The following is a 14330-nucleotide window of genomic DNA, read 5'->3' on the forward strand; positions in this document are numbered from 1 at the left end:
TTACAACTTGTGAAGACAGCCACGTGTCGGTAACGACAGTGATAAGAGATTGGGCCTGTTACCACAAGTTGGGCCTGTTACTGGACTTGTAGGATGGGCTAGGTTACAGAAGTGATCCTAACACTTCCTGACCACTGTTTTGTTTCTCCTCGTTTCTGTCTTGGCCTCCCTCTCTTTCAGAATCTAGATCGAGTTTGTTCTCTCCTCATTTTAATTCAATAGAAACATTCTCCTGTATCAATCTCTCTCTCTCTCTCTCTCTCTCTCTCTCTCTCTCTCTCTCTCTCATATCAATCTCCTATCTATCTTCCCAATTCATTCACAGCAGCAAGGCCTCCCCTGGTACTACCACTTCTGGTCAACACTAATTCGGGCTTTGATGGAGTTGAGAATTGCCAACTAGGTTGAGTTTTTTGATTGAGATGGTCAGGTTTAGGGTTCACTCATCCAGGTCCAGGTCGATGTAGTGAGGACATAGGGACGTCGAAATGAGTCAAATGACTTAATCGAAATTGTTTAAGAAGAGAGATACGTCCTCGCGCGCTTCCTACACTAGCCACCATCGCGCTTCCATTTTCCAAAACCACCTTTTCCTCCGCGCTTCCGCTTCACTTCCGCAGGAATCGTGAGTAAAGTCAAGTTTCCGTGCTTCCTAGCTAAAAATTAAAAATCCTCTGATGAGTCTGTGGAAGTTTGTGGAGGAGGAGCGAAAAAGTAGAAATGCTGGGGATGTCATTACCGCCGGTACCAACTACCAATTTACCTACCGCATATATGATGCCATGCAGGGTTTAAAGTTGGCTGGGACGCAGAAGCAGTGTAGTGGCAGCGGGAATGCCCGCGAGCGCTTCAAAGGTCTCCGCAGGCAAGCGGATGCGTTCATTCGCCCTGTCGGGTTCAATAATCCTTACCTACTATTTCCGGAGGTTTTCGTTGGTTGGAAGGATTGGGTGACAATGCTGACAGTTGAGGCGCCCTTTGATGGTGAGGATGGTGCTAAGGTTGCTGTTATGGTTGAGTCCGTGTGGATTCAAATCATGAAGGTGGTCAAAGATCAATTCATAGCAGGCCGTTGCAGCTTCTTGCAAGTGGCCAGCTCTCTTGGAATCACAAGAGGACACAAAGTGGTTTTCCATGAGGTGGCTCAAGGTAGAATTTCTTATTTCAGAAAGTTCTTGCAATCTATCTATGGTGTGAAAATTTTCTTTTATGACATTAACAAAAAAAGTACCTTTCTTGTTCAGCCAATTATCAATGCATTTATGAGACTGCGATTTTAACAAAAAAGTACCTTTCTTGTTCAGCCAATTTTTGAAACCATCAGACTTTTAACAATCTTTCTGTTCTTGTAGGTGATAAAGACTTCCACATCAGCATAGGGCAGTTGAAGGACATGGCCAGGGAATTGATAACTTGCCTCTGGCAGATAAAGAATAGATTGAGAGATAACAGCCTGGATCACACCATTGATCGGTTTAGAGAATTCTGTGAGTTTGTCCAATTCAACTACTTGGGGGAGGGGAACGTCAACGTGGAGGGTTGGGTGGTGAAAAAAGATGAGAATGCTGAAGTGATTCAGCTAGTTGTATTATTTCACCCTTCATCGTTTGACACATGCGACCTGCTTAGATTCTTCATGAATCTTGGCCGTGTGGGAGATCGAGCTGATCCAGAAAGTTTGTGTAGGAACCTGAAATTTGATGAGTATATGTGGGGACTAAATTTTAACTGGAGAGATTATGTGTTGGCTGATGAGACACTGAAAGAGATTTTGAATCATTCTCTCAATCGAGAAGAAGTGAAAGAGGACAATCAAGAAGAAGAAAAAGGCAAGAAACAGAAAAAGCCAATGTACTACAACAGGGAGCTTCCACAGTTTTGTTTCAATGCAATGAAACATTTTTGGGCACATGCTAATGGCCAAAAGTTAACCAAGATTGAAGTAATACAACACATGTGTTTTCATTCCTAGATTGACTTGTATTTGGGGTATGCGAAGGCGGTAATTGAAGGCGAATATAATCATGGTCTCTATGGTCCAAAGTTCGTCCTGACCAAAGACACCTAGGTATGTTGTAGTCTCTTTCTATCTCTTCACTCATTGATTAATTTCCAATTATTAGATGCTGGGGTGTTATCTACTAAGCAAAGTGAAGCCTTGGTAATGCAGGGCAAGTAGAATATCCTTAGAACTTAGGAGGTTAGGTTATTAGAATACATCTGAATTTTTTCTTCTGAGCCCCACTCGCATATACAGCAGAGACCAAAAACCATATAGCTTAGGTAATACAAAACCAAATTGAGTTAAAGGAAAAAAGCAAATTGTAATGATGCTGGTGTTTGTAGTAACAAAGCAGTGCATTTAGTTGATGAGTCGAGTCCATATAACTAAACAATTAGCTAACAATTACTGAATGGTTGTCTAGTTCGAGTACCCTGCTACCTTAAACAGAGCTATGTATGTACGTTGCCCTAAGTATCAGATCCGGCTTAGAACCGGCGCGACATGAGCGAGATAACAGAGACCCTAAATTTTGAGGCCTTATCTTAAGTTCTAGGAAGGTTGAAATATAGGAAAAGGACTTTATATGTATCTCTGTTTTAGTTCAGTTGGAGATGAAGCTAGTTATGTTTAGTGCTTGTTATATAAGTAAGCATTAATCAGAAAGTTGAAATTTTAATGAGGAAATAGCACTTCAAATGCATTGGATTAGTTTACGGCAAAACCTTCATACTTACTATCAGTACTTGATGAATTGGCTGCCCAATTTAAGAGTATAGTCTCTATACATAGAGAATTTCGTGGACTGATCTTTCTTTGTGAGACCATTTGCTACTCTGGAGCTGATTCTGTCCATTTCATTGATGGGTTGCTCTTGTGATGTTTAAAAGACGCTCGCCTCTTGATATTTATTTCCCAGTTTTTCACTGTGTTGTATATATGGATAGATTGTTGTTGTTTTTTCTTATTTATTCAGCATATGTGATCATTGATATAATACTTGAAAATTTTAGGCAGTAGATTGATAGGTTCAATGATGATGGTATTAAATTGCTTTTTCAGTTTTTCACTGTGTTGTATATATGGATAGATTGTTGTTGCTTTGTCTTATGTATTTAGCATATGTGATGATTGATATAATACTTGAAAAAATTAGGCAGTAGATTGATAGCTTCAATGATGCTGGTATTAAATTGTGTTTTCAGTTTTTCTATTGAATGCCTACAAGTCTCCTACAATTGATGGTTTCAATTATGCTGCAGCTAAATTCCTATAGATATTAAAGCTCATAATCTCTGCCTTACCATGGAGTTTCCTTATAATCTCTGCTATATATTTATAAGCTGTATTAAATTTATATGCAAGCTCTTTGTGAGACCCTTTGCTGCTATATATAATCTCTACAATTGATAGTAAACCCTAGCACCTACCGATATCTTATATATCATTCCCTTGACTAATTTTTTGGAGCTGCATTTTCTATGAGTTAATTGGATATTGGCTAGTATGGTTTCTGATATCTTGTTATGTTGTATATGACAGGTTCACAAGCACACAAAACGACCAAGACTTAAACCATTCATTCAATGTAATAGTTTGGTGGAAGCTTTTGGAAGAGATCGAGCAATGGGTTGGGAGCCGAAAGACCTGTTAGTAGATGAAGATTTGAATAATGATAATGAATTCGTTTGAAGCTTCTTAAGCACTAAAGAAATTGATGTTCAAGACTAATGCTGGCCTTAAAATTTTTTTTGTTGTTTTTATTTTGGAGTGTAGGTTATGGCCCAACCTAATATATATTTTGATCAAACTTCTTTTAGAAGCTATTATGTAATCTGGATTTCAATTATGTTGAGATATTATAACTTATTATCTATTGTAGTTGCTGCATACTTGAACTCTGATCAAATGTCTTGTTAAAGTTTTGTTGTTAAAATGATTTGTGTACAAAGCTGAGAACTAAAGTTTGCTTCACAGAGCAGTTGTGATACTTTCACTATCTTTGGAGGGACAATGCTTGGCCTTAGCCAATTGGACTTTCAAAGTTTGGATACTATTATAGATTTGAGGGTATTGTTGGAAAATTAATAGAATTAGTTTCCTTTCCCCGTGAGCACCAAACAGTGGAATGGAAACTAAAAAAATAAATTCTTGCTGCATTCCAGCTTTTCCAATCACCGGAAAGGAAAATGAATGGGAATTGCATTTTCCCATGCTCAAGGAAAACTCAAAGAATTGCTTTCATTTCTTTGCTATTCCATGAACCAAACGAGACCTAAATCCTTCAATCCCAAATGTGATGAATAATTTGAAACACCATGTGAACTGATTTGGTGTTTTCACACCATTGCAGGTGACTGTTGGATTTGGTGTTATCACAAGTTGTCTTTCATGGTTGTCCGATATGTTGCAGTGGAACTGTGGAAGTGATTCTCAGCTTCACAAGTTGCCTTCGAAATGTTTCCATCAAGTGTCAAGCGGCTCTAGTTTGATTTCCTGGCTTTCTTTTTGACAGTGTATTATCCCTTTTTGTATTCGGATCATCATCGAGTGTGCTATGTGATGCAAAGTTGTGAAATGACTTATTTTATGCTTTCATGGATGAGCACAATTATAAATGTAGAAACTGAACACAATTATATCCTAATAAAGAGAAAAAAAATGAAAACCATAACATACTTTTAGGTGCAGAACTTTACCTGAAAGGCACCCTTATATTGACTAGCTACAAACAAGGGCTTTTGGCACAGTGTAAATTCAAACCGAGGAGCGTTCACCAAATCAAACCTGTTCAGATGCAATCAATGGTCGCATCTGAATCATATTTTCAGGAAGAAACTGATAGTGTCAGATATCTAGCTAGTGTTTCCATGCATCAAATTACAACCAAGTCAAGAAGTTAACAAAAAATATTGTAGCAAAAGGATAATGTCACATCAATATAAAAGAGATCTCTTCTTTCTCATTTATTTACTATAGACTCAGGAACGATTGTAAGGGCCTCCAACAATAGTTGTCATACCCAAACTCATACCCATATTTTGAGTTACCCAAACCCATTACTATTCAAACTCTTATTTCATCTCCAACCATTATATCAAAACCCATACTCATACCCAAATTTTAATCATTTTATATAATTTGGGTATGAGTATGGGTTTTGATCATCAACAAATAAATAAATTTCATATATAATGTTCAAGGTTAAATGATTTATATAACAACAAATAAATTATATAAATCATACATAATAATTTAATATAATATGTTGTCCTAGTTAAAATTAAATTAGTTTTTTATTTTAAAAAATAATTACTTGCTATTTTTTCATACAATCGATACTCGTGATTGAATTTAAGATTCGTGTTAGTATTGCTTTTATCATGCATACTATTCTAATCTTAAATATTGCTAACACATTTACAAGATCTTAAGAAAGGAAAACATCATATTCCTTTACTTATTAGCTTGAGTAGATATATATCTATATATACATATATAAATATTTGTGTATCTATAGATTCATGCACTAGCTGATTTTTCTTTTACCCCTCTTACTATTTGGTTTTCTTTGTGAACAATTTTCTTTGACCCCTCTTACTATTTAGTTTTCTTTGTGAACAATCACCCTAACTAGCTAGACTATCACTCAAATTTAATGTTTGGCCTTTTAAGTCAAATAAAATTGCTGGAAATTAATGCACAATGCATACTTCATGGCCTATTTATACTTGGGAGCTGCAACATCTTTTCTTCACACTCCAAGATCAAACGTAAAGATGATCACAAACTTCCTTAGTTGAATAGAAAAGCTCCCACACCAAAATCCTATCCTTCACAAACTTCCTTACTTTATTGCCCTAGTCCCTACAGATAGTGTTGATTCCTGCAATGAATAGGTGGAGGAAACTACTAATGAAGGAGGAGGAAGATTCCATCACAAGGAATCGTCAAAGAGCCCTGAATATGCAGGCAGCTTCCTCACACATTCAGAGGATCCAAGAGGAAGAATCTGAATGGGGTGGTTCCCAAGAAGGTCGGCGATACACCCCTAGAGAGCGTGAAGCTATGGATCAACGACTAAAAGCTCTTCGCTTCACTTCGCCATGTCGGTTCGAAGGCGATGTGTTTCGTAGAAGGTATCGAATGAGGCCTCATGTGTTTGACCAGATGATGCGCGATGTCGCTAACCATGACTCTTACTTTGTCCAAAAGCCTGACGCCTCCGGTCGGCTTGGCTTGTCAACTGAACAAAAGTTGACTTGTGCCATGAGGATGCTTGCTTATGGGCTTCCCGCCGACCTATGTGATGAGTTCCTCGACATAGCAGAATCTACAGCTTTGGAAATTCTAAGTCACTTTACTAGAGCAATCTGGAAAGTATACCACAAACATTACCTCCGTCGACCATCAAAGGCAGATTTGCGATGGTTGCTCAATGTTGCTGACAAAAGAGGGTTCCCTGGAATGGTTGGAAGTCTCGACTGTATGCACTGGCAGTGGAAAAACTGCCCAACCTCATGGCAAGGGCATTTCACCGGTTACAAAGGGAAGCCGACAATCATCCTGGAGGCAGTTGCATCATACGATGCTTGGATATGGCACGCCTATTTTGGACTTCCAGGCTCCCTCAATGATATTAATGTCCTTGGACAGTCTCCGCTATTCGACGAAGTCTGTAGAGGTGAGTTGCCTCGAGTCAAATATCATGTTGGAGATCGCCAATATGGTCAATGCTACTACCTAGTTGATGGGATCTACCCAAAATGGGGGACTTTTGTGAAAGCAATTAGAAACCCGATCACGCCACAACAAGCTCATTTTACCAAGATGCAGGAGTCATTCCGAAAAGATGTAGAGAGAGCATTTGGAATACTCCAAGCTCGTTTTGCAATTGTGAGAGGACCAGCTCGTGGATGGGACAGGAAAGATATCCAGTACATCATGATGACTTGCATTATTTTGCATAATATGATTGTTGAAGATGAGCGCGATGAAACTGAAGATAATCATGAAGTTGATCCCGATGAGGTCCCAACAAGACCAAGGAGAGCAGAAATATATGATCACTATGAAGTAGATCATTTGGTTGAGCGTGATCTCCTGCACTTGGGGAATTCATGCGCCGATACCAGCATGTGAGATGTCCAATTGTGCATAAAAGCCTCCAGGAGGATTTGGTTAACCACCTATGGAATGTGAAACAATAGGCAGAGCAGAACCGCATGTGAAGTGTTTGTATGTTTGCTTTCAATAATTGGCGATGTGCCATGGTGTGTTATGTTTGTATGTTTGCTTCTTTTATTTATTTGTTGTTTGTGTGTTTAGTATTATTGTAATGTTTGCAATTTGATAAATAAAATTGAGATTAACAGAAGCAATAAATTACTCATTAATTATAATTGAAAGTCAAAGCATATTCATTTCATAAATTAAAATACTAAAATGAAATTAAAATAGAGGCAACAAAGTACAATTAATACATTCGGTCATCTTCACCTTCAGATGAAGCAAGTGGTTGGTGTAACCCGGCATTGTAAGTTTGTTCGATCCTCCCTCTCAATAACCATAGCTTGCTTCCTTTCCCAATAAGCCCTAATTGAGGCGGGAAATTTTGATGGATCCACCACCATTGTGGCTCCATCATCCGCACGTTCTTGTGCAAGTCTAGTCTCCTCCCTAAGTTGTAGTATGTGTTTGAGATCACGATCTCCTTGGTCCGCAATTCTTTTCATTTGAGCTAAGAGTTGAGATGTGTTATCTTCCTTGCATTTTTTCTTAGCAGCCCTTTGAGCTTTTTGGCCTGGAGGGCGTGCATGCACATTTGAAGGGCTTGGGGTTCCCTCAATAGGTGTATCTTCTCCTGACAAGTCAATAGGTGACGGACCACTAGAGATTTCCTCATCCAAAGACGGAGGTTTGCTAAACTTTTCTGTATCCTTTAATATTGACCAACAATGCGCAAATTTAAACTCCTCCCCCAAAAACAATGTACGATATATCAACCTAGCTTGCACTTCCTATATATTCATACAAGAAATAATATATAAACATGTATTAGTGATTATAAACAAGTAGATAGTAATTGTCATAAACATAAACTAATATTAATTAGCAAATTACTTATATTGGGTTATAAACAAATAAATACTACCGGTTATAAACAAATAAATAAGTGGTCATATATATATATAAACATGTATTAGTGATTATAAACAAGTAGATAGTAATTGTCATAAACATAAACTAATATTAATTAGCAAATTACTTATATTGGGTTATAAACAAATAAATACTACCGGTTATAAACAAATAAATGATTACCAATTCGGTGGCATTTTCACCACTTGCGTGAGCGGCCTCCGCTTTGGTAAGAGCTTCACGCCACCTTGTGCAACCCGGCCTAATCTTTCTCCAATGAGCTTCACACCCTCCTCCCGATCTAATAACGGAACCGGGTGGCTTGCAAGCTTCATACACTTCCCATATACGATCCCATAATTTTTTCTTCTCTTGACCGGTAGCTTTGTCACCATCTTCACCAACCGCGACCACCGCCATGCACAACGATACATCTTCGGGGTTTTTCCAAGCCTCTCCTCTAGGTTTGGGGTTGGACATCTTTGAAGGAAAGAAAAGATTTGAAAACTAGCTATATGAAGAACAATTATGAAAATTAAAGAGTGTAGAAGGAGGAGAGAAGTTTTGGAGTGAAAAATTATGAAGAATGGGGATGGTATTTATTGACATTTTAGTGCAAAATACTGTTCCAACGGGCAAAATAATTTTCTATATTTTCTTCCTCTCTTTTTTCTTATTTTTCAAGTTTTTTTATTCAAATGATTATATTTTCGGCCTATTTTTTCTGGACCTTTAATTTTGAATGATCATTCAATCTGGGCCGAGCGTTTTTGGACCGTTGGAGGGTCAAAACAGAGCTCACGTGAATTCAGCCGCAGGTGTGCATCTCTCCTTCACGCCTGATTGGCGCGTTTCCAGATCACGCGCGCTCCTGGCTGCCCGTTTTTTTGTCTTTAGCGCTCGTTCTCCACGCCGCGCGTAGCGCCTGCCGCTGCCCAGTCTCTCACGTGCGCCTGCTGCCTTCTGCTGCCGTCTGGGTCCCGCGCCTGCAGTTTTGGGTTTCCTCCTTGCAACTCGACCCATTTTGGGTCGTCTGTGTAGTAGGAACCCATAATTGGGTATGGGTTTGAATTGTTGGAGATGAATTTTTATGGGTTTTGAGTATGGGTTTGGGTATGACAGCCATTATTGGAGATGCCCTAACTTCAAACAATAGTTAGCTTGGGCTAGTTACTTAAATCCTCTTTACTAGTGAATGGTCGAACCACATGCCCGTTCCTCCAGACTGTTCTGGGAGTTTGCAAACTTCCGCGTGCACAGTTGGGCACCAATCACATACACAGGTTTGCTGAAGTAAACATATGCATGAAAATGTCGAAACACAATAACTTCATGAGATGGGATAATTTCAAAAGGAAATTTTATCAAGTTTAACCACATCATCATCAAACCTGAAACATACCTGGTACTGCAAGCCTAACAACATGCTGACTGAATGTCTAAATTAGCAGTGATGATAAAAGTATGATTAATTTCAGTTTACACCCTTGAGATTTATGGTTAACATCATTTCACTCCCCATACTTTTAATTTTGAAAATTTACCCCCTAAAGTTTTCAAACTTCATAAATCATGAAATTCTGTCTAATTCGGACGTAAATTTTGACTTCATAACTCACTAAAAGGGCTAAAATAGTCTTATAACAACATAAATCGTCTTTTAGGACATTTTTTCTTAGATTTCATACTATCATTTTACCTCCAAATTGAACGGAATTTTAACAATTATGTCTGACTTGTAAAAATTGGAGACTTTATGGGGTAAACTTTTAAAATTAAGAGTATGGGGAGTGAAATGATGTTAACCCCAAACCTCAGGGGGGGGTAAACTGAAATTAATCCATAAAAGTATCTGCCAAGGCTAGATGACCCATATGTGGATTGTGGCCTAAGCAGTATTACACAAATAAAACATTAAAATTTTCCTATATCCTATACACATAGATAGATAAATGGTACGTACATGAACACATGAATATAAGTGTCATATATGTTTTATATGCAATAAGTATATTGGCCATCCCAAATGTAGACTTTCGGATTATTACTGTATTATCTTATAATCAGTAAGTCTAGATGATACCTATCAAAAACATGAACCAGAGGTACATTCCTGCAGCCAAAACCTCTAAGGATCTATCAAGAGAATTTGTACCTTCTCATCATGAGTTCTTTTAGAGTAAGAAATTTCCACAGCTCCACAGAACATTCTGCAACATATACAGATGCTCACTGTTTGGCAAGATCCACACCATATAAACAGTTTCCTACATTGTTGATTTTTTGATGCTGAATCGAAGGCACACATTTTATACCGTATCTTCTCAATCGATGTACTTGCATTTCTTAGGCCCCATATGAAGATAGGAGACAGTTTTCACTTTGCAGATTTTAGATAATATATGGTATGAGAATATAAGAGCAGAAAGTAAAAACACCATACCAGTCAATGTACTGGAGCAGCTTTGAAATTTGTTATAATTACAAGATAATAAAGAAGCATCAGAAATATATGAGGATACTTATTTCTATACTTCGAAGTATAAATTATGCTCCATAAACCTTGATCATTAGGCATTACCTCAACTTAATTTGGCAAGCATGGCTTGGTTCATACTTGTCACGCATTTGCTTAACTCCTTAACCACCCAATATATTCTAGGTCCGCAAACAGCATATCTGCTAAGAATAGGTGGACTGAACATCAGTTATTGATGATATATAACATAAAATTATTCATTGGATAAATTTCTCAAGTTGACAGTCAGATATTGACATATGCATGTCTTTTATTTCTGCCCAAAACTCAATATAATTCTATGCAGAAAGAAATTCAAAGAGATCGAGCTAATGAACTTCTTTGTTTGATCTATCCCTAAAGAAACAGCAACAAGGAAACATGTTAGCAGCACAACTTGGTTTTAAGATTTATCCCCTGCTGAATTCTGGTGAAACTTAGAGTATCCTAAGTACACAACTACTCCTGCGCTCCACAAAATTCATCGATGAGACTGAAAAGCGTACTGTGCACTGAGTATTGACTTGGTGCAGAATTTCTCAAATTTCTCCCCAGCTGCCAAATCAAAAGAAACAATTCTAGCGAGTTGATAACTTGAGATGTACCATTGGCTATCAGTAGATAGAAGAAATAAAAGAAAAAATATATGTAGCTGGCAAGAAAGAAAAATAGAAACCGTCTAGTAACAAATTGGACCATTTGGAAATCCTATTGGCCCGGGGAATGTATGAAGCGTGATTTCAGGAAGGTGCCTTAGTCCCTTAGTAGAGGTGGCAAACGGGCCGGCCTGGCCCGTCTAATCGGGTTTCGGGCCGTGCTTGGGCCGGCCCAGAACGGGCCACTTCTTAACGGGCTCGGGCCGGCCCATTTACTCAAATGTAAGGCCCAGCCTGACCCATGGCCCAAGCCCATACCGTGGTGGGCCGGGCCCATGAACGGGCCGTGTCGGGCCCGTTTCGTGCAAAAAATTAAAAATAGTCGAGGTGAATGTCCTATACCACCGCTTCTACTCTCATAATCTCAACTTTTAATTATACATGATACGATTACAAACCAAAACTAATTCACACAATCTATCAATCATTTTTTTCTTTGTCAACAACTAAAGAAATAAGTGATAAATGTTCTAGGATATTCTGTATTTTTCTAGATATTATTTATGTGTGCCTTGGCCTTATGCCAATAGGATATGTAGTTAGACTAGATCTATGTATTCATATCATTACCATATTAGTATTGTGTAATTCCCTATATAAGGGGCTCATATCAATGAATAAGATGATGACTCTCTTGCTATCTCTTTGTCTCTACACTTTATCCTTCATCACGTTATCATGCACTTTGTTCTAACCCTAGAGCCCATAGCCCACCATTTGTTTTCCAAACCCTAAAATCGGGCAACCTTGTTTTTCCCGATTTCCGACCAAAATTACGACTGACCTCCGCTGGAATTTTATATCCCCAGAAAGCTCTCTCCGTTCCGGATCCAACGTCGCCGGCCTCACCCTGAGAACCGGCCGGAAAGTCTCCGAACCGGCCGCCGGAAGATTCCAGACCGCCGCCGCTACCGACCACCGGTTCACCACCTTCCTTGCTCCGATCAACCTAAATTTTTGATAGAAGCTTCCTCATCCATAACTGCTCCTCCTGTCAAATTTTCAGCTCGAAATTCGAAGTAGAAGTGGGCAAAACGTTGTTTCTCCTCTCGGCCGCCGTCTGCTCCGCTGCTTTCTTTTCATTCGATCAAGCATCCAAGTGTTTACGGTATGTTTATTTTACAACCCTAAAACTCTTCCAAGTTCAATAACCTCGGGGGAAATAAAGTGTCTTCTCCCCTTCTTCTACTCCATTCTATGCTTGGGTCGGTGTATTTGCAGGTACCAAAAATCCCGGAATTTTGGTGCATTGTTCCCCTTCTTCTACCACATGGTGCATTGTTCCCACATGCTTTTGAACGATTGTGGGTGTCAAGACCCACCCCGAATTTCACCCTGAAACCCGAAGTAAATCCTACGGGCTGGGACCACCTCCAAGGAAAATTTACCGAAAATTCGGCATAACCTCCCTTGAAAATGGACAACCCTTCCTAGAAATACCTGCATACACTTCAAAAGAATCCATTTATAACCCTCTACTGCTGGAGCCTTCGTGCTCCCCAAATCACAACATCTCCCAATTTATTTACTAACTTTAGTAAGAAAAACTCACAACTAACAATCACATGTTCAGAACAACTCTATTAGAGGAGAAAGGGACTAGAATTATAAATATGAGCGGAAGCTATACTATTGACTATGCCTCATCTTCATGTACACTCGACCTCAACTATGCAATCCTGCAAACTGGGTATTTTAAAACGAAGGGCACAGGGGAAAACATTTAATAACACGTTAGAGTGAGTGGACAAAAATAAATTAATAAATAAAATATTTATGTTTCCATTTTAATTTCCAAAGAAATTATGCTGCACGCGACAGTTCAAAAACGCTCAACACAAAAATTGGCAATTTCATGACTAGCTCCGGCTAGTCTCCATACCTCAATAAAATGGAGCCTCTCGGGCTCAACTATATATATAAACATATATACGTATGTATTTACACTCGTTAGACTCCTTGTATGAATCCTAGAAACAAATTAGAAAAATAAAAATTCATACAAGGTTACGACGCTTGCGTCTAATGCTCACGTCGGACCATAATGAAATTTTTCCTCATTATGACCGAAGAGGACGGGTGTATATATACGTGTGGACTCCCTATATGAAAACCTAAATAAATCATATAAGAAAATAGTTTTCATATAGGGCTATGACGCTTGTGTCTAACATTCACGTCACGCCATAATGGTATTTTACCTCATTATGACGGACCAAGCACGTATGGCTAGCTAGCATTTATATACATACTATACTCATAAACCTCCAAAATACATATCCACCGAAAATCTCATTTTCGGTAACTCTCCAAAAAATGAAAATTGCCAAATATCAAAGAAAGCCAAATATCCGAAAAATCATAAATCTCAGCTGAAGAATATATGATCAACAACATAATGCATCGCATGCTTTTAAATTAAAAACAAAGTCCACTCACAACTTTAGGCCTAAGTCTGACGTCAATCCGAGGTCTCTTCTGTTTGAGCCTCCTCACGTCTTGTTCCAAGCATATAATTAAATTTCCCAACTAACAATCCAGAATTATACAAAAATAGGTAAAATTAAATGTGAGCCTTAACCACGCTCATCATTGCCTAACTTCGATATTCCTAATTCGATTCGGTCCACACTTCAACACCAAAACCAGCAGCCTTAAATACACCCATCTACAGATTAAACAACATAAATCAAATGGCCGGATTCTACCTTAATAATCAGCCAAAATTACCAAACTTTAAAATTCCCAAACCTATCCAAAACTCCTTCAAAAATTCCAAAATTCACATCAATAACTCCCCTTAATATAACCAATTTAAAACCATGAAAAATCTCCCAAACAGCGGCGACATCCAATGCCTATGAAATTTTGACAGTATCTTCCTCTCAACCCCCTCTACAACTTTCCTAACTAGCACAAACATCAATTCCAAGCCTAACTAGGGTAATCGACTAAAAACAACAATTGAGCCCTAGAAATTTCAACTCCATATTTCTCCTTACCTAGCACAAGA

At 38.5% G+C, this 14330-nt stretch overlaps 3 protein-coding genes across 3 annotated transcripts; 2 read left to right on the plus strand and 1 right to left on the minus strand.

The window, feature by feature from the left end:
* Positions 1–240: 240 nt before the first annotated feature.
* Positions 241–3698, plus strand: LOC101299187. Its single transcript, XM_004299374.1, has 3 exons — positions 241–1149; positions 1353–2068; positions 3545–3698. Exons 1-2 carry the CDS (start codon positions 678–680, stop codon positions 1970–1972), a joined length of 1092 nt encoding a protein of 363 aa, XP_004299422.1. The 5' UTR covers positions 241–677; the 3' UTR covers positions 1973–2068; positions 3545–3698.
* Positions 3699–6271: 2573 nt separating this feature from the next.
* On the plus strand, positions 6272–7144 carry LOC101297155. Its single transcript, XM_004301138.1, has one exon. The coding sequence runs from the start codon at positions 6272–6274 to the stop codon at positions 7142–7144; it is 873 nt and encodes a 290-aa protein (XP_004301186.1).
* A 359-nt stretch (positions 7145–7503) lies between these two features.
* LOC101297448 lies at positions 7504–8623 on the minus strand. Its single transcript, XM_004301139.1, has 2 exons — positions 8327–8623; positions 7504–8022 (listed from the first exon to the last, which is right to left on the minus strand). The coding sequence occupies exons 1-2, from the start codon at positions 8621–8623 to the stop codon at positions 7504–7506; spliced, it is 816 nt and encodes a 271-aa protein (XP_004301187.1).
* Between the last annotated feature and the right edge of the window lie 5707 nt (positions 8624–14330).

Source organism: Fragaria vesca, linkage group LG5, assembly GCF_000184155.1.
Source record: "Fragaria vesca subsp. vesca linkage group LG5, FraVesHawaii_1.0, whole genome shotgun sequence".
Lineage (NCBI taxonomy): Eukaryota > Viridiplantae > Streptophyta > Magnoliopsida > Rosales > Rosaceae > Fragaria > Fragaria vesca.

Coding starts and splice junctions, on each gene's coding strand:
- LOC101299187 (XM_004299374.1), top strand. CDS start 678: ATGAGTCTGTGGAAGTTTGTGGAGGAGGAGCGAAAAAGTAGAAATGCT. Junction 1,150..1,352: donor TTTCCATGAGGTGGCTCAAG/GTAGAATTTCTT, acceptor CTGTTCTTGTAG/GTGATAAAGACTTCCACATC.
- LOC101297155 (XM_004301138.1), top strand. CDS start 6,272: ATGAGGATGCTTGCTTATGGGCTTCCCGCCGACCTATGTGATGAGTTC.
- LOC101297448 (XM_004301139.1), bottom strand. CDS start 8,623: ATGTCCAACCCCAAACCTAGAGGAGAGGCTTGGAAAAACCCCGAAGAT. Junction 8,023..8,326: donor GTGAAAATGCCACCGAATTG/GTAATCATTTAT, acceptor ATGAATATATAG/GAAGTGCAAGCTAGGTTGAT.